Source organism: Vombatus ursinus, unplaced genomic scaffold (genome assembly GCF_900497805.2).
Source record: "Vombatus ursinus unplaced genomic scaffold, bare-nosed wombat genome assembly UNPS02009205.1, whole genome shotgun sequence".
NCBI classification, from domain to species: domain Eukaryota; kingdom Metazoa; phylum Chordata; class Mammalia; order Diprotodontia; family Vombatidae; genus Vombatus; species Vombatus ursinus.
In genome coordinates this window covers 54,150,831-54,171,684 of record NW_020948983.1, presented here as the reverse complement: position 1 = coordinate 54,171,684, position 20,854 = coordinate 54,150,831, and the positions used below count along the sequence as shown (strand labels likewise).

The 20,854-nt window shown below is 42.0% G+C and overlaps 2 protein-coding genes across 4 annotated transcripts in view; both read right to left on the bottom strand.

The window, feature by feature from the left end:
* ZNF609 (zinc finger protein 609) overlaps window positions 1-6,994 on the bottom strand; it is a 231,670-nt gene extending 224,676 nt beyond the window's left edge. For all 3 annotated transcript variants that reach the window (XM_027851500.1, XM_027851499.1, XM_027851498.1), the window contains exon 1: window positions 6,939-6,994. The gene's annotated coding sequence lies outside the window, so the exon portion shown is untranslated. The remainder of the gene's footprint in view (window positions 1-6,938) is intronic.
* A 5,706-nt stretch (window positions 6,995-12,700) lies between these two features.
* TRIP4 (thyroid hormone receptor interactor 4) overlaps window positions 12,701-20,854 on the bottom strand; it is a 44,785-nt gene continuing 36,631 nt past the window's right edge. The window contains 2 exon segments of the mRNA XM_027851655.1: window positions 12,701-13,006; window positions 18,622-18,724. Coding sequence (XP_027707456.1) covers window positions 12,939-13,006; window positions 18,622-18,724 — 171 coding nt within the window. The 3' untranslated portion in view covers window positions 12,701-12,938.

The window sequence follows — 20,854 nt, the reverse complement described above, 5'->3', positions numbered from 1 at the left end:
GGATCTTAAAAGGATTTCCCCTGCCCAGTGGTCAGATGGTATCTTATAGAAACAATAACTGAACCATGAAAAAAAAAATTTGCCCACAAAGAGAGATGAACAAAGGGCGGGGAAAGGAAAGGCCCCTGACCAATGAAAGAAGAGCAACATTTGTCCCCACAGAGATTTCCTAAAAACTTCCTACATTTTCCAGTTCTTTTTATTACCTACCACATGCTGCACTGTGCTTAGCACAAGAGTTAAGATAAGCATGAATGTCTTATGGAAGAACATATCATTGGCAAGAGAAATCCACAAAGAAACTTTCAGAGACCAATACGACAGAAGTAGAAAGAGGACTGTTTGGAGCATTCAATTTGGAATATGAAGCTAAACGCAAGAGCAAAGCCTGCCACACCTAGTGGCCAGAAAGGCCAATGGTAAGACAGCAATGTCAGAAAATACCTGATAGCAGACTATTCTCACTAACAAAGAAGGGGGGGGGGGCTAAAAGAAACAAGAGAAAAGCTCCTAAGCTTATCCCTGAGTGATGGGCTAAATATGACCTAATAGGTATTTTCCATCTCTAGTTTCTAGGACTCTGATCTATGTACAAACAGCAAGAGAGGCATGAAAAATCAGCCCTGTCGGATCTGGAGGTCTGCCTTGACAAGATAGAAAGCTCATTCATACATCTGACTGTGCTCATGAGACTGCAGTTCAACTCCTGCTGCTGAGAGAAGGAGGGGGAAGACAGAAAAGGGCGAGAGGGAAGGAGGCAGAGGATCTGGGCTGTGACTATAATAGCTACAGTAATTAGTGTTTCCAAGCTGCTAGTAGAGTCCTCAGAGCAGAGAACTAGGATGGGAGATGGGGGAAGGGAGAAAAGCATGAGGAACCAAACCACCAAGAATTATAGAAAAGGATATGGTGGCTCTAGGCAATGGCTTGGTATCAATGAGAAGAAAAAACAAAACGAGAGTTGCTTTATCTAGTGAATACAAGGAGCTTAGTCTCTCCCAGCAGTGAGTGCCATACACTGGTTCCCACCAGGCTCCCATTTAGAATAATCCAGCAGACCAACAGAGCCTGGGCAGACAGCACAGTACCAAAGCCCCAGGCTGCCCTGTCAATGACCCCAGCAGCAACCCATGGGGCCTGGCCCCTGAGAAAAAAAAGGGGGGGGGGGTGTCGCAGAGTTGGCCGGCAGATCTGTCTTTCCCTCGAGACCTCTCTCTCTCTCTGTCTCTCTCATTTGGGCTGACAAACAAGCTAGGGCCTTGACTCTGTAATCAGCATGTGTGAGGGGTCGAGAAGAGGTATTTTGGAAGTCCAATAGAGGGCCAGATGTTTCCACCCAATTAAGCCTTTCCGTGTTTCCTCCATCAACAAACAAGCTACAGTTATACCAAGTTTCTTCTCTAGAAAGGCATAACAAAAGGCTAAACAAACATCAAGCATAACTTATTATAGCAACTCTGCTATCAATATGCTCTTTGGCACTGACAATGCACACCTGGGAAGCTTAAAATACCTTATTAATTTTATTAAGAAAAAATCTAGTGACTTGTACTGATTCTTCAAATAGTAAGGGGAAAAATTCCCAAAAAGGATTAGGAAATAAAGTTCTTTTTAAAGTAAATATTTAATAAAGACATCTCTTTCAAATCATTCAGCCCTCCAATGATTGTTTGACTTTACCAAGCAGTCCTAAGCAAAGGGCAAAGGGCAAAGTGTTACAAAGGTGTTATTCAGAAAGACTGAAAACAAAACAGTACCAAAAAACCTCAAGAGCTGCAACCGTCATGGGGATCATGTTTAGAGCTGGAAGGACCCTCAGAAGCCATCTATTCCAGTTCCTTCATTTCTTTATATACTAGAACTCAGAATCAAGTAGGTTAAGTGACTTGTCTCACAATAGATGACATATAACAAAGAAAGTGCATTTTTAAGATGCCTCAAATAAAGCATTTTAAGGATAGGACTACTATCAAAAAAAATTAGCCCCTCTGCAACAGGGAAAAACTTTTTGGTTGCCTAATACCCAGGCAGTGAATTAAATTCCTTTACAATGTTGAAAGCATAGGTTTCTCTCCTTCCCATTTCCCTTTAGTAAACAAATACTGGAAACCCTAAATGACCACCATTTCCTTCACATTCATGATACTCAGAAACACAACTGAGCCTTCGAGGACACCTCTTGAGCTTTGTCACTCAGCAACCTACTGGAAACCTGGTAGCCTGAGAATCTCCTTTTTCTTTTACTATATCATCATTCTATTCACACACCAGCATAATGCACTGAGAAATGGGAAGGAAAACACAATTTCATACACATGGACCAAGCCTGAAACACAAGGGATCAAGCATTTTCTTGCCACTCTGGCATATGATTCTTTTACCCACCTGCTCAATAATCCCTCCTTGGCCGAAAATCTGCTACCAATTCCACGTGCCCATCGAGGCAGGTGCTTTGGTGAATTACCTGTTCCCTGGTGAAGACAGTGCTTCATGGCCCCTTTAGTGAGCCTAACACCCACAAATCATGTACTAGGCAACTCATAACTTCTTCCTTTTCCATTCTAACCAACATTTTCCTGGAAACTGTAATGAGTATATTCATAGTTCGCTTGGTATTTTTGTAGGGAACTGACAGTCTCATTTTTAAGAGACAAGTGGAAGAAAACTAGTTGGAAAGCTACAAACAACATGTCACCTAACATAAGGTGGCAGTGTTCCTAGAGTGGGCTCTGCCTGGCAGTATCCTTATGCATGATCAGTTGCCTACAAAGGAGGCCACAAATGGCTAGCTTTCTCTGGAGAAAAAACAGTAACATAAAGCAACATAATGCTGTTGGGAAAGGGAGCAGAGGTGAATACACAGCAAATAGACAGGGGCTGTAGGAAGTTCTATAGGACATCCACACTTTCTAGCTTATATGGCTGAACTCAGGCAGCAGTGCCAGCCAATCATCTAAATTAGAAATAGCACCTCTGTCTGACACAGCAATTAGCAAACCCATCAGTAAGCCATCTCCTACTCCATCCCCAGATTCCATCCAGATGCTGCAAGTACATGCTGCCTACTGCAGAAAGCCCACTCTAACCAGGATGATCAATACACTAGAAGTACACACTAGAACCACATACACAGGTCCCATATGCACCTATTTACCCATACAAAATAAATGTTAACCTCTACAGCTAATTCAGATAGATAAACTCTCTACTAAAACAAAAAAGGTACAAATTTCTCTAAGTGACCCAGAAACAGAAACACACTAGAGATTAAACTAAAACATTTATATGTTCTATATAATAAGGGGTCTAGCTCTGAAATCATAAGAGCTAGTTAGAAAAGACTAAGTAACTTGAGGCTTCTGCTTCCAATGGTATGACAGGATTTGAAACATCTCCAGAAAAAACTGGATGAGGGCTAGCTAGGTGGCGCACTGGATAGAGCACTGGCCCTGAAGTCAGGATGGACCTCAGTTCAAATCCAGCCTCAGACCAAACACTTGACACTTACTAGCTGTGTGACCCTGGGCAAGTCACTTAACCCCAATTCTCTAAAAAAAACAAAACAAAACAAAAAAACTGGATGAGTTCTGGCATTAGGAAATTCAGAAAGACACAGATTCAAATCCTGCCTCTGATACTATTTATCATGTGACAATTATCTGCAAAATAAAGGGGTCACACTAGACTATCCCTTCTGGCTCCCAATTTATGATATTATAGAATCCAAATTAAGTTCTATATCAACTTGTCAATTTAAGTCAATATCCAACATTGAGGCAGTGGAAAGGAGCCAAAGGATCTGAATTCAAATCACTTTTCTGCCATTTACGGCTTGTGTGAACTTGGGCAAAGTCAAATAACATCTCTGGGCTTCAACTTTCTCATCCCGTCAAATGAGGGTGGTGGAGCAGATAACCCGTACTGTCTCGTCCAGCTCTACATTTATGATCTTAGTGTCCTCTGTAAAGTCTTGATGCTTCCCTATAGAAAGGGAAGAACAAGCAATCAGACAGATCCATTATATTAGATCTCTTACCAAACTATAGTCTAGATCAGAGGTGTCAAACAGATTAAAATGTAATTGGGAAATATTTTACAACACAAATAAAAATACAACAAAACACAGACAATGTTACATTTTAAAGCCAAGTCAACGTGGCCAGCAGTGATTCCTAAGTAAAGATGAGTGGCTCCTATTTTCTACTTGAGCTTGACACCACAAGTCAAGATAATTACCCATTTGCAAGAGGTGCATTGTCTTTTCTACTATTTCTAGGGATCAGAACTCCTCAAAGTGTGATTTTCCAATCTCTTTTAGCAGAAGGATCTTCTTCAGTGTACAAATTAAGAAATCTTTTTCTATCACAAAAGAATCTTCTGGGGAGCTAATGATTTGTTTTTTTGAGTCAAGAGGAATGTAAATGTCATTTTGGCAAGTCATGTGATCATAGGAATCACTGATGTAAAAGCTGACAAGGACCTCAAAGGACATCTAGATACAACCTTCTTTAACAGATCTGTTCCTGCAGATGAGGAAACTGAGCCTAGGGACGTCGAGTTACTCATCCAAGGTCACAAAGGTTGTATCTGGAGTATACAGGCCCTCTGACTCCAAATGCTCTTTCTTTTTCACCATGCTATCTATCCCTATGGGATATTTACAGTCTCACCCTCAAAGTTATTTCTCATCTTTGTTCCCCCCAACCATTAATGCCAACCAAATTTCAAATGTTTTGTTCCATGTTCACACTCTACAAAGTCTTCATTGATTAAAAAATGGTCTTTATTTTGCACAGCCAGCACTTCCTCTTCTTACTTCAGTACTCTAAGGGTTTCTGATTACCATCAGCATGGACTGCTTCAAACAACTCAGATCACAACCTACCATTCCTTAAGATAGTCTTTCTGAGTTGCTGGGGTGGTGGGAGGGAAGGAAATTCACCTAGTGGCCTGCCTTCCGGGAATATGCTTATCTAAAACTCAAAGCTGCTCTTTGGAACAGGACAAGTGGGTGTCCACTTGTACTCGGTCTCTGCAAATTGGTGAGACCTACTCTAAGCTTTCTCTCGGCCGACAGTCTTCCAGAAGCAGACTGCTTCTCAACTGTCTGTAACAGCAGAACCCAAAGTCACCTCCATGAAATGCAGCAGCATCAAGGTAGGAATTTAGTGGAAGTAATTAAAGTGGCCACTCCCTTAGTGAAAGTTTCATACCCACAAAACATACCCAAGTAGAAAAAGCCAGTGGCTTTTTTTTTTTAATTATTGTGCTGCTACTACTACTTATTAAGAAGTCATTACTAAGAAGGTACTTGGGTCTCATTTGTATCTTAACCCTCTATAGGTTCTCAGCAACATTCCAACAAAAAATATAAAAGTTATAGACCACATCTCAATCAAGTCAGAAGAGCCAGATTCTGTGGCTGGAAGGAAAGTAAACATCGTTTTTGGAAGCCAGTTCCTTCTAGAAGGCTCCCAGGCACTACTCCTCCACCTTGGGGCATGCTAGCTGACAAGGCAAGCACCACACTGGCACCCCCTATTCTTCAGAAAAATGTGTGCCAAAGAGCTCTGCATTGTTCCTCACTCAAAAAGAAGAGCCTCTCTGTCTGGCTTCCTCCAATGGCTGAGTCCCAGTCTAGTAAAGGAAGAAAATGGCACGGAGGAGCCTGGGAGATGGAGCATATCCAAAGCTCTCAGACAAGACTTGAACCTGTGACCTTCACTGTGTACACAATAGGCGGGTGAGAGGGACCGGTTTATCTCCGAAGCAGCAGTTCTCAGCCCTAGGGTTGCACTCCTGATAAAATGACACGACCATTGTGTGTAGCAGCATAGCAGTCATCCCCTCACAACTGCCCAAACCAAAGCTCCCTCCCTCAAGACAAAGCAGCACAGGGGTGAAATTAACTCAAGGCTACAGAGCAGGGCCTAATATAAGGAAGACGGGCCTGTAGGGGCTTGGGGACTCTCTCCTCAACCCTTGGAGCTCTGGGCACATGGCTGGGAACAGTCAAGCTCTTTCCCCCATCTTGGCAGTTCTCATTTGGTTAGGAAGCTGCCTCTTAGAGAATTTAATCATCTGTGATTTGTTCAGAGATATTCCCCCTGAAGGGCTCTGATCTCTCCGCCCTGTGTGAGCCTAATTCCTAGAAGCTGAAATGACTGTTTGCTGCTGCCTGTTTCACAAACACACATTAATTGGTCAGATGTGTCTCCTCCTCCTCCTCCTCCTCAGCCCCAGAGGGAGGAAGGAGAATCTGAGCAAAGCACAGAAATGATCCAACCATAATTACACATAAAGGAAGAGAAGGGTATCATGGGTCTACCAAGCAGGACGGGGTCACAAACCCTTACCAGGGGACAAGGAGAGCTGTTAAGGGCCAGGCCCAGAGCAAGGGCTCCCTCAGCCTGGGGAATCCCTCCATTTTGAAGAAAAGGACAGAAGTAGATGGGACCTGAGAGCTGGAGGAGGCACACACCCACAACCTGATGCCCACTCCCTGCCACCCCGCTCCCCCCCTTCCCACCAAGCACGCAGACCGTTCACCAAAACCACTCTCCCCGCCCCATGCAACCTATCATCACGTTGGGTCCCAGCTCTAAGTGGGGCTCCTGGCCAACTCCCCCCGACCCCGAGTGCCCGCCACCCCCCTCCAACTCCCGATCCCCCTCCACTCGTGGAATTTAGCTCTGGACCGGCCCCCCCTTCCCGAAGGTCCCCTCCCCACGCAAGGACCTCCCCTCCCGGCCCCCCTTCCCCGAGCCCGAGTCGCCCCCCCCCAGCCTCTAACCCCCACTTCCTCCTCCGCCAGGCCCCGGGCCCCTCAGCACCGCCCCCTCCCCAACCCCCACCCCAGCCTGGGCCCGGGCTCCCCCCGCCCCGGCTGCCCGCCCGCCCCCTCCCCCCGCCAGCTCCACACAAAGCTCTGGACTCACCGCGCGGCCGGTCCCGGGAGCCGCCACCTCCGCCCACCCGGGGCCCCCGGCCGTGGAGCCGCCGCCGCCGCCGCCGCCGCCGCCGCTATGGGCCCCAGGCCGCCATCCGTGCCCGAAACCCCTCCCCCCACCCCACCCCGGCTCCGGCTCTCCTCCTCTTCCCGGTTCCGCTCGCCCCGCCCGGCCTAGCCGGTGCCGCTGTGTCCGGGGGCCCGCGGGTCCCTCCTGCCGCCGCCGCCGTCGTCGCCGCCGCCGCGATCCGGGACCCGGGACAACCAGGGCCGTTCAGAACACCCGGACACTGGACTACCGGGCCCGCGGATCCGGATTCGTGTCCGGCGCGGAGAAACCCGGAGGAAAGAGATCCTGAGTACGGAGCGGGAGAGCGCTGTGGGGGGGGGGGCGGGGAGGGAAGGCGGGGGGGGCGGGGGGGGGCCGGGGGGGCGGGGGGGAGGGAAACCCGGAACCCGGATGGAAGAGGCAAATCCTGGTCCCGGAACGCGCGGCCACGCGGAGCCCGGATTGGAGAGCAGATTTCCTACGGAGGAATCCAGGAAAACCCGGAGAACAGAATAGAGGCGGAGCGAGGAGTTCGAGGAACCCTGAAGTGAGGAACTCATAAAAGCAAATTGTCTGGTCTTGGAAGGGAGGGGAGGTCTGAGCGTAGGCCTAAGCACGACATGATCTGGACCTGGTGAAGTCTCCCAAAAAAAACAAGGATGCTTTTTTCTTTCAGCCGTGAGCTAGTGTCGGTGTAAGCCAGCGCTGTGGCTAGTGCTTAGCAAATGTTTATTGATTGATCAGCAACCGCCCAGGAGGAGAAAAAAAGGCCTAGTCGGGACAAAGCCGGAGACCCAAAATAAAGGCACCATTCACTGGATGATTTGGAAAGACTGTCAGACGTAGAGCCTGGCCCGAGGCAAAGAACCTGGGCCTCAAGTCTTTCCCAAAAAGAGCCTTAGTTTCCTTATCTTTAAAATGGGAATAATAAAACCTGCTATCTATTTCCCCGGGGGAATTTCAATCCCTTCTCCCTAACCCAAAGGTGACCAAACCCTGATTCTTCTCTTTCCTCTCTGCAACTTAAAATAACCCAAATTCCATCTTCCTATTCTCTAGTGTTTTATTCTATGCCTGAAACTGTTGTAATCTTGTCCTTTCCTAACCCTCCTATTTCTGGACCTCTACATGACCTTCACTAAGGATCCCTCCCCATTTTCCATATCAAATGGAAATTTATCTTTATCTTGGAGGCTCCCTACTCTTTACTATTTAACCAGAGCCTGTATCTCTTGTTGGATTCTCGCCTATTTTCCTCCTCTCTCCTGCCTCTGTGACCTCTCTTTCTTCCTTTATCTCTAGGTACTCAGTAGTCTCTCACACTCTGGTAACACATGACTTGGAAATACAACCCAGAACCTGGAATGCTCCCAAAACTAGAACTGAGTTCAGAATTTTCATGACTCGCCTTTGTTTGTTCTTGGACTATGGTGGAACAAACTTTATCCCCAGTACTAGCTACCAAAGGATGTGGTTCTATAATGTGCAGTCTGCATCACTTGTATAAGCACCAAACTTAGAAAAGTAATAATATTAGTTGATATTTATGTAGCACTTTGAGGTTCAGAAAAAGCCTTTCTTTACACAATCATATTTAAGTTTAACAATTCTGTTAGATAGGTGCTACTATATAGATAAGGGAGTTAGGTCAGAAAAGTTAAATGACTTGCTTATGGTCACATATTTGAAGTTACAGATTTGAACACAGCTTCTTGAATCAGATTCAGCATTTTATCCTCTATTCCACACTGAAAAAGGGAGAAAAGACTGAAGAGAGTGTCTAACTACGTGACAAAACTGGTATCTAACCTTGGCCCAGACAGATCGGAGGCCTCTTAGCATTAAAAAATAATAATAACTTCATATGATCATATTTAGAATGGGAAAGGATCTTAGAGGTTATCTAATCCAACCCTCCCCCATTTTATAGATCCTCCAATCTGAATAACTGGCAAAACAGTTATTTTTCTTTGACTAAATTGTTCTTTGGTCTGAAAATAGGCACTGACATCCACCATTTGCAGAAAGCTAAACTGATCTCTGAGGCTGAGAATAATACTGGGCTTATAATAAATATGGTTTTATCAAGACATTAGGCATGCTATATTAAAGTTACCAAGAAACATAGCACTACTAGAAAAATGTTATTTAACAATTCAAAAATTAAATGAAATCTGATCCTATAGAGGACAATCAAAGTTAAAGAGACATAAGCTTAACTGAGGAGGGAAAGAAAATTTCCTTCCCTCAGTTTTCCCTACAGCGAAAACTTCTAGCCTAAATAAATGTGAATCGCTATAAGGTAAAACTAGCTACCCCCAATTTTAAGGTGCTTAGGTGTCCTATGTTACTTAAAGCATTTCTGGGTTTTAATTTGCTGCACCCTCTAACTCCTTTATTCCCCTCCCCCACATCCCTCAGACACCTTTTGTTCCTTTCTCAGCCCCATTCCCTTTCTTTTCATTGTAATCCTCCACTCTTATTTAAAGAGTTCTATTTGCTTAATAAACCAGTCTTTTTTATTTCCATTTTCCAGGGGCATTTCCTGCCTGGTCCCATCCACTCCCCCCTGGATTTGTTCTTTTCTTTGGCCACATCCCTCAGGCTGGCTCCACCCTTTCTTGTTTAAACTGACACACCCTTTCTTCTCCCTTTGCTCCCCCCATTTTCTTCAAAATCTGGCCAACCAACTTTTCTCAGCCTTTGCTTTCTATCTAGATTGGGAAAGTGACAGGATTTCATACACACTAAAGTTTTGCTCTTTGAGTAATGGGGCATGCAAACACATAGAGATGTATACATACCCACACAACATCCTTTGTGAAGGTGGATGGCCCTCCCACTGTACAGTCTACTGCATTCTAGCCTTTTGAGGCTAAAATGCTCTCTCATGTGCTGGTAGCTAGCTTTCTTAACTTCTGGAACCTGAGTGTAATGTTATCTTCCAATGGACCCCCTACCAGCACTTTCAGAGGCTCAGAGCAGCAAATATGCACTTGCCATTGGAATCCCAGGGAATAGAAAAATTCTTTGGGCTCTCTTTTCTCCCCCAGTTGTAAGATGCTGAAGTTTACAGATCTCCAGCATAATAGATGCTTTCTTTTTGTTGTCCATTCTCTGGATGGGCAGAACAGCCCCAAGCTACTTGCCATATTTCTGGCTCCGGGTCTCTGGCAAGGGCATATTTTAAAGTCTTAAATATATAAACAGGCATTAATAAAAGAGGGAGGTTAAAGGTAAAGGGATTTTTGAGTATTCGTTTGTAATGTCCTAGAATAAAATCAACCTTTGGACTCAAATTTTTACACCTGCTCTCCTGTTGACTTCTTGAAGTTTCCAGCTGTTTCTGAGTTAAAAGACTATGGGGAAAATCTACATCCATTTCTTCAAATTGGTGTTCTCACAAGCAAATTTTCTTCCCCCTTCAAAACAGCTAACCCAAAGCTGAATTCTCTTGGGGCCTTAGGGGTAGCCTTCATTATCATGCATAACCAACTTTGAAGTATGCAAATAATTGTGGCTTAGGAACTGGGAGGAGGGGAAGGAATAAACAAAATGAAATTCAATTTTAAAAAAGAAAGAAAACTAGACTGCCCCTTCAGGTGCTAAAAGATTATTAAGTGACCCAGTTGTAGCCGAAAGGGGGCGCAATCACTTTGGCTGCAACTGAAAACTAGCTCAGAAATGTCAAGCTTCCCACAATCCAAATTGTCCCTTAAATATAAGGTCAGTGTGAAATGTTATGAAGCACTGAAAGACCAGTCCATGGTGAGTCTAGCATACAAGCTGTAAAGGAGCTACACCATGTTTTAAATCATGTTCTCTTATCATACAGGAGCTGAAAGTCATCTCTCCAACAAGTTTCTCTACCACTTCTTCCTTAACTTCCTGCCTTCCAACCTACCCCCACCCTAAACCCCAAATGGAATGAAACTGTTGCTGTATCTTAAAGATTAGCTTTCCACATCATTCTCCTAGCAACTGCCCCACCTAGCCCAGCTCCTTATTTAGCATGTGGAAGGGCTGTATAACCAGACTTCTTAGCAGTTTCTGACTACTTTTCTTGAGGCCTTCATGGACATTCTAAGTAGAGATATCAATCCACTCCTTTCTGTACTCAAATAAAAAGGCAGAAAATTCTTACCTTCTCTGTGCATTTTGTTTGAGTAAAAAAAACTAGACAAAATCCAACATATAATACAGGATGCCACTGTCTGATAGACTTAACTGCCGTCTAGTTTCATTTGCTAATAGCACTGTTGCCTTCGTAAGGCCAATATGTAATTTTTTATAAGTGCTATCCTTCCTGCATTTCCCATGCAGGTTAAAACAAGAGAGCAAGGACTATTCCATGTTCCCATCATGAGCTAATATGTGGTAGGTTTTGCCTGGGAATCAGTAACACTCAGGCCAAGTAGAACCGGTGCCTAGAGCTATGCAGCAAGCAGGGTTTACAGTTGAGTGAACATCAATGCATAATGAGTGTAGGCATTTCAATGCAAATAAACGCTGAATATGAAGGATTAAAGAAAGGGGAAATTAATCTTATTCATAACACAGGGTACTTTTTCCCTTTTTTAAGTCATGCACACAACTCCTGGAGGGAATCCAACTTCCCCAGTGATGCCATAGCTTTATAAAAAGCAGAACATACATATTTTAAGGTAGTGAGTTTCCTCAAGAAGCCAGGAACTGAGATTCTAACAGCTCCCTAGAACTGCTTCAGAAACAAAATGTTTCCCTAAGTGGGGCCAGACCAACTAGTAATAATCATATTTCAGTTATACCCCTTACTTTTTCAAAGCACATAACTTTCCCTCTCCAGAGGGGGAGGGAATAAGCATTTACATATCACCTACCAAGTGCCAGGCTTCTTACAAATATCTCACTTGATCCCCACAACCTGTGAGATAGATGCTGATATTATCCTCATTTTACAGATGAGGAAGTTGAGACAAACAGAAGTTAAATGACTTGCCCAGAGTCACATAGCTAGTAAGTTTCTGAGGTCAAATCCAAACTCAGGTCTTTCTAATTCCTGGCCCAGTGCTTTGTCCACTGGGCTCCCTAGAGTGTGATCTGAGGATTTAGTTTCAGTGTTTGGGGACATTTGGATGCATTTGTTAAAGACGTTTTTTTTCTTTAGGGAAATGGAGTATGGAAGGTTGTCAAATTGTCAGGTCTATATAGCAGTTATGCAATAGCAATCGGCTCCATAGGGCTTTGGTAGGGAGAAAAAAGAAGAGGAATAGAGAAAGAAAGAAAGAGAGGGAAGGGGGGAGGGGATGGAAGAGAGAGCCAGCTCAAGCCCATGAGTCCCAGAGTCAAGTCAGGCCAATGACCAGCCGACTCACTTTTTGGATTGATCAGTTTAAAAAAGATGACAGAATTGTTGGTAATGACTTGTTTTGATATTCTGGTACTATGCCAAGCCTGTTTTAGCCAGAGGCTCCCTTGAACATTTTGAGATTTGCCATCTATCCCTTTAGATTACTTCTGTAAACTCAAGGCCTAACACAGATGCTTAATCAATATTTCTTGATTGACTTAGGAAAAAAAGAATCTTTCCTATCTAAGGAGCCCTTTAAAATAACTGCTTTCCCAAGAAACAAAATCTACCAAATGGAACACAGCTTGAAGCTAAGGGAAAGTTTTCTTACTTATGCTCTTTTAGTCCTTTTCTGGAAAAAAAACTCAAAGACTGGAATTTTAAAATTATTTTTATAAACAGTACACAAGGTTTAGCCCACTGTGTGAAGAAAGCATCTTCCCTCCACCCTCTCTCCACACACTCCCAAGAACTTATGACAGTTTGTTAAGAGTTTATATTCTGAGAGAGTCAATGCTTAAGTCCAGCCTAGAGATTTTTACTGCCTCCACTTCAAAGGAAGCACACAACTCTGGATTCTCCACTAGCAAAGTGTGGGTTCCTTTTCTCAGTCAGACAGTGGCTTTCTGCTTCATTAACCCTTTCTTTGCTCCTTGATGGATCTTGGAATCCAGTTTCCCTATAAAAGAGAATAAAGAAATTTCATTATTTTAAAACTATATTTGCAATGCAAATCTATTGTAGACACACAGGTCTCCTAGTTACCCTGTTCCTGTCACATTCAATTATCTTGCTTCAGGAATCAGACACTTATTTCCAAACTCTAGAATTCCATTATATAGGAATTGAAGGAGGTAGAAGCATTGTGTAGGACATAAAAAAAAAATCCAGTGGGTATTTGCCAAAGAAGATAAGAAGTGAAGTCTCTCATTTCACAGCTGCTAAAAAAGAACTTATCACTTTTTCAGGGTGTCTGATGTGAGCACAACACACATATGTAATAAAGGAATGGCCCTTCACACAGTGGGATACCCAAGGCTGGACCTGCTAACTGGCTAGGCTGATGCATGAATATTCCCCACAGTGAGAAAAGCAGTTCTTCTCACCCCCAGAGCAGCCTCTGAGCTCAATAGGGGGAGTGACCTCAAACAGTAAAGCAGAAACCGCATGAATGCTCTACTGACAAAGGGCCCCTATCACTGGCTAAGAAGGGCAGAGTTCACAGGCTCTGGGATTCTTCTAAGTTTAAAATTCAGGGAAAAAAAAACACCTTCCTTCCCAGGTAACCCTAATGAGAAATGTGTCACTGATGTAGCTAACCTCTGTCTTCCCAACAAGCAACCTCCATGGGCAACAACTCTTAGGAAAAACGACAGGCTCTAACTCAGCACCAGAAAGTCTTAAGGGTCACCTTGTGACAACCATCTTAACAAGGTTCCTGTCTTTCTTTCTTGAAAATGGTGTTTGGTTTACTTTCTCCTATACAAAGTCACATCCAGTTAAGTGGTAAGTCTTAACTTAATAAATAGGAAAAAAAAAAAAGGCTCAGTGGTATTTGACTAAAGGAGAAATCAAAGAAACCATTTTCCTAGAGCATACAGGTATATTAAAATCCCAGAGGCACACACTGCCACACATCTATGTTCATTATCAAACAAAACAGCAGTGTGTGTTAGGTGCTGGAAAGTGCACTGGATTAAAATCAGAACAACTGTAGTCTATCTAGTCCTACTTCAGCCACACAGTTGTGTGACCTCTTTTAACTTTTATACACCTCCAGTTTCATCATCTGTTAAATAAGGATAATAATATAGGCTTCACATACTTGGCATGGTTGTTGTGAGGTGATAAATGTGAATGTGACTTTGAAAAGTATAAAATGCAATACAAACATGAGATATTAAATTCCTAAGCATAATAAACTTCCCTGTTGTAAGATGACTCCTCTAGAATCATCTATTTTTTCCCTTCATCTTTTCTAGGACAGAACTAAGGCCTGAGGAATTATTATACCCCAGGATATCTAAGCAAAAAAACAAAAACAAACAAAAAACCTAGAAACTTAGCGTGGAGGGGGAAGATATGACACCAGATACAAAAATTGTACTTTTTAAAAAATTCATTATAAATAGGAAAATTATTATCTTAATCATTGAGGATGTTGTTTTCCATTTGAGGGTGTGGCAAAAATAAACTTTTCCTTAATTTACAGATGGTGAAAAAGAAAAAAGAGGTAATGTAACCCAGCCTAAATCTGGAATTCAATGCAGAGATCTTGACCTCTAATACTCTGCTCTTATGACAAAAACAACCTAAAAACTAGAATGCCTCTTGTGACATGCTGAAGCCTGGGAATTTTGCATCTAAGATATGGTCTCAGCTTTATCTCTAATTTACCACATCAACCTGGTCACATCATTTAACAGCTTTATATTGAGGATTCCACATCTTAAAAGTTGATTAGTAGGAGGATTTTCCCTAAAGCTTAACTGCCTTTAAGAACCTCACACAAAAAGCATTATAAACTTCCAAATACTTGTTTCAGTAAATTTCAAGCAGTTTATGAAGCCACAAGTTGTGGTTAGTTCAATCACAGTAGAACAAAGCACCAAAGAGGGAAAATTTGGAAGTTGTCATTATAATCATTAGATTTGGTATCGGAGTCAAGAAACTAAGAGCTAATAAGGGTAGACTGGAGCAATCAAAGTTCTTGAAAGAAATTCATGGAAGAATTTGGGAACTGGTTAAGTTTTGGAGGAGTGAAGAACATAAATATTTAAAGGTAAAACCATCATGTGCTCTCCTTCGTATTTGAAGATGACTTTCTACCAGTAGAGCATGAATTTGGAGATTTTTTTCTCATACCAGAAAACTTAACTCTTTAAAGCTTCAGATATTTATGCTGTACCAGCTCAGCTGCACTCTCTGAATACTTTAAATTGTGACAGTATTTCAGTATTAAACATAACCTTAATCATGGTAGCTAAAAGTAAATGGCAGGATAGCAAATGAGGCAGATGTCTTTATTATCAATGGAAAGCAGTACAAAGTGTCCCCAACTTGTGAACTACTATGTCAATAACTTACTTGTTTATACCTCAAAGCATTTTCCTAGAGAAACAATGCTATAAAAAGGTGTTGCCCAAACTGTGCTCAAGGGACTGCTGGGTGTTTTGTATAATGTCTATAAAGGTTCCTTAAGAAAATGTAAACAAAGGCAGCTAGGTGGCGCAGTGGATAGAGCACCTGAAGTCTGGAGGACCTGAGTTCAAATCCAGCCTCAGCCCAAACACTTGACACTTACTAGCTGTGTGACCCTGGGCAAGTCACTTAACCCCAACTGCCTTAAAAAAAAATGTAAACAAATAATATTTTCCCCTCTAATGTATTATCACATACAACATTTTTCAATATATAAGTCACAATCTCCTCTATTTCTCCCCATATTTATCCATACCCACCTGTTGGGCATCCCCAAACCAGCAGTTATAGGTTCAGTTAATGTTTCACCTTTCAAGCCCCAAAGTACACAGATTAATTTGGAAAAAGCTATTCTATAGGATGGTTAATACGCCAGATCACAAAAGTCTATTTAACCCAAAATGTATCTAATAACATAAAGTACTAGTATTAGTACAGTACTATTAACCACCATGTATAACAATGTTTCTCCAGAGAAATGCATTCATAGTTCTAATTTAAGAGGCTGGGAAAATCTCTCTACTACCATTATGTTATCAGGGACAGAGGCAAAGGCTCTAGAGGAAGCAAAGGAACGCACAAACCTGGGTGAGTGGCTAGAGGCCTAAAATCATCTATCACTGTAAACTCCTAAGGACACTTCTTAGCCCTACTGATTCTGTTGCTTTTTTTATTCCACAGATCCCCCAAAGTGATGTCATCTGTTTTACTTTCCATGTCTATCAACCAAGGTTTCCCTTCTGCCACAGGCCACTCCTAAATCAAACAGATTGATAGCTTATTCCCTAACCTGTCTGTCCCTGAATCACCCACAAAATTAACTGTATATTTTCTAAGTGTTTTTATTGCTAACAATAATCTGAAACAGCAAGGAATAAAAAAAAAATGTTCCTCCAAGCCAGCCCCTCCAATCCATATAGAAAGCCAAAATCCACAAAGGTGAAAATGGTATGTACCTGAATGCACCAAAAATCTGATGTAAAAATCATCTCCATTGAGGCAGCTAGGTGGCACAGTGCATAGAGTACCAGCCCTGGATTCAGGAGCACCTGAGTTCGAATCCAGCCTCAAACACATAACACTTACTAGCTGTGTGACCTTGGGCAAGTCACTGAACCACATTGCCTAATCAATAAATAAATAAATAAAAATCATCTCCATCCCCTTCAGAACAGAAAGGAAAAAGAGGAGTCCCAGATCCAATTCTAATAAGGGGAGATGTATTTCTGGACATCATTTTGGCCTTTTGAAGGCTTTTCTCCAAAGAAACATTGTTACACATGGTGGGAAACAGAACTACAGTTCCACAAATGGGTTAGGGACTAGGGTCTTCGTGACAAGACCAATTTCAGCTTCATCCTCAGGGGATCGGCAATAGTGGGAAACAAGGAAGAACCTAGTGAATGAAGTTTCCTTAGCTAGCATTCCCCATCCCTACCCCAAACCATAACCAGTCCTGCTGCTATATACTCAGAGGACCATACCATGGACTAGTACTGAGTACAGTGAGGTAAGAAGTAGAAACAGGGGCTGGGGGATGGGCAGTCTCAGAAGCAATGAGGTCTTCAGCAGGGAAGGGATAAGAAAACATCAAGCTTAAGCAGTGGGGAGAAAAGCAGCCATTTTGGCCACCTCTTCCTTATGTCTGGAGTGGTAGTTTCCATGTAAGATAGATATATTTGTTTTCCTAAGGGTTTCTAGGATGCATGCTTTTTGAATGATGAAGTTCTCCTAACCTGACAATTAAGCGAATTAATTCATTCAAACATTCCAAACAGTCAATATGGAGACCAATGGAACATACCCATGAAATGGCTAGCTCAGTTCTGGAGTATAGTTTGTGATGATGAACAGGGCTTAGTTAACTGGTGTAGCATGAACCCCCAATTTTTCAAAACCACTTTCTAAAGTGAGAAAGCAGTAACATGGTAATGATTATAATGATACTTGACATTTATATGATGCTTTAAGTTTCACAAAGTACTTTATATGTATCATCTCAGTTGATCAATAGATTAGTGATAAACCATTTGCTATTGTTCAGTGGTTCAGTCATGTCCAAGTCTTCATGACCCCATATGTAGTTTTACTGACAAAGATACTGGAGTGGTTTGCCATTTCCTTCTCCAGGGGAGTAAGGCTAACAGAGATTAAGTGACTTGCCCAGGGTCACACACCTAGTGAGTGTCCGAGGCCATATTTCAACTCAGGTCTTCCTGACTCCAAGCCTGGCACTCTATCCACTGAGCCACCTAGCTGTCTCCTATGGTGATAAACCATAATGACTAATAAGTTGAACTGAGGGGATAACTGGAGAAAATACAGGCAAATCTTTGTCACATTTTCACGGGGCTTGTAGGGGAAATTTATGTTGAAATATCCAAAAGCAGAGAATGCTGAAGTGCTGAATCAAAAAGGAGAGGTTGGGACTTGAAGGAGAAGTTGAAAGTGGGAAAAATAAATAAACAAGGATATATTATGTATAGAGTACTGCAATCACAAGAGAGGAGGAGATCACCCAGAGTGGGAGAAGAGAAAGAACAAAGGCTCCAAGAAATGGCCCCAGGGAAAACGCTGTCAGTGGGAAACGTGAAAAAGGGATGAAACTCATGCTCTGAAAGAACAATTAAACTGGTCATATGAGGTCTTCAGAAGTCAGAATGAGAAAAAACACCAAAGAACAAAAAGTCAATTATTGAACCGCTGCAATTCTTTCCTTAATGCTTTATTTTCCAGGCTGATTGTAAATTGAATTTGTAAGCAAATATATTCAGGTCTCTTCTCTGGACTGAAGAACTGGGCTTCTACTTGTTGGAAGAGTCATAAATGTTAATGTCTTAAGACATCTCTAGGAAAAGAGAATGTTTGACACTAGAGTGATCCCCTCTGTCAGGTCATGCTCTTTGCTCATGGATAAGAGGCCAAGTAAGAAAAGCTACATGGCACTGAACTTAATGTTAAGACAACGAGATAATATATAGGTATAATTCTATTAATTCACTAAGTAATCACCAAACAGCACTAGGAGCAGGGCAGGTTAAATAGTCATAATGCAAAAGTTTAGCAATGAAATGATATTGGAAATAGACTTACAGATTTTGTGTTTTCCTTTGATAGGAAACTTCAGGATCATTTCTTGGGGATTTGTGCAGATGAAGACAAACGGAGAATCAGATTCTTGACTGAGGTCTGGGTACTGAAAAATATAAACATAAAAATCCAGGGAGTTGGGCTAGATTGGACGATATTTAAAATGTTCTAACATTTTCTTCAAGAAACTCAAAATGTTCCATAGACTATACCTCACCAATACTGATAACATGCTGCCAAATAGGTAGGTGACAGGTAGTAAATCATCTCCCCATTTCACAGATAGGCAAGCAGAGAAAAACAAAGACACAGCCAGGACAAAAATGAGAATGAAACCTTAATCTCTCCCAAAGTAGTAGTGCTATACTTTGTAAAGTATGAAGTCTTTAATCTTTGAATTCCCATCTATTACAGGAAATACACAAAACAATTTCATCAAAAGTACACTTCTTGTCCCAGAAGACAAATCAGAACTGACTTTTATGAAAAAACAAACAATCCAGAGTCGGGAATTTTTGTTGTTGTTGTTCAGTCATTTCAGTTGCATCTGACTCTTCAAGACCTCATTTGGGAATAATGGAGTGGTTTGCCATTTCCTTCTCCACCTCATTTTACAAATGAGAAAATGGAGGCAAAACAGGGTTAAGTGACTTGCCCAGGGTCACACAACCAGTAAGTGTCTGAGGCTAGATTTGATTTGAAATCAGGTCTTCCTGACTCCAGGCCCATAGCTCTATCCACTGCACCACCTAGCTGGCCCTGGGAAACTTAGAAGTTTCCAACTATATTCATCTCAGAAACTTGAGTACTTCATGGATTCAACTGAATAAAGCACTGTAAAGACTTAAGAAAATGAAAATATCTTAAGGAAATTTTGCCAGAAAGAATAAACAAAGCCCTTCCATGACTTAACAGAAAGAAAAAGATTCATTCTGAAAGGTATGAACATGCAAAAATTTGTCACTTTGGATGCAATCAAGTCTTGGTGAGGGTGAAAAGGTGACCTAAAAAATAACTGTGAAAACTGTTCAGAATACTGCTTCACAACATCAATCAGAACTAGATATGTGTGAACAACCATGGCTCTTACTCCTTCTACTCTGGGAGTCACTGACACTAGAATAAAACTTCAGTGATCACTCAATCACATGTTTCAAAGTAACAGCTTGAGTCAGTGAAACATTTCTCTGGAGCTGTCCTGGCATTTCATGACTGCCCATCTAGCCACATATTCTCCTTGCTGAACTCAACCAGTAAAACTCACAAGCATATAGGGAAGATCCCATGAGCAGAAAAGTCAATTCCTTAGTTGCCACCATTAGGCTTTCTATTTCTATATATTAAAATTTGGTCATCTGAAATAAAATTCTACTTTTATTCACCTGCCAGGATGTACCCACAGAAATACTCTGTTGCAATTCATAGACAACAACATCTGGCATTCACATAGCACTGCTTCCTATTCTCTCATTTGAGCCTCACAACAGCCTTATAAGGTAAGTATTTCAGGTTTTGTTATTTTTATTTTTAAAGATAAGTGCAGTATTTGGAGCCAGAAATGACTTGGATTCAGATCTTCCCTTTAGTACTAGTTATTATGGGCCTTTAAGTTTCAGTTTTCTTATCTTTAAAAATAAAAATAGCACTAGAGGTGTCCAACTCAAGGCCCACAAAACTCTGGAGTGCAAACCAGATTAAAATGTAATTCAGAAATGTTTAATAAATAAAAATATAATGTGGTATAGATAATGTTAATCTGTGGTCTTCTCAGTCAACATGCAGCCCAAAGGAATCTGTTTTCTATCTGACACCACTACACTACCCCATGCTGCCTCTCTGAAAGTAGCATAAACTTCAAAAGTCAGTATTTTACAATCTTCTTTAGTAACTCTACTGCATGCAATAGATAAGCAATGTGCTGTAGGAGGTAGAAGGTACTCTTGGTTACTGTGGGTTCTGCCCACATGTCACAGCTCTCAGCACAGAATGCTGCAGATCTTGCTCTGATAAGACCACAGCTTTCATTTAGTACAGCCTTATCACTGGATGGATCAGATGTTAAGCTGTGTGCAATGTGTATATGTACATGAAGCCCCTTTATCCTTCCAGAGCTCAGGATAGAGAAGGTTCTAGTATGGACTAAAAAAAAAAGTGAACTCTACATAAGGACTGCTCTGAGAACCACTGTCAGCTGATTTGGCAAAAACATAAGCACAGGTTCTCACTGACATCTTTA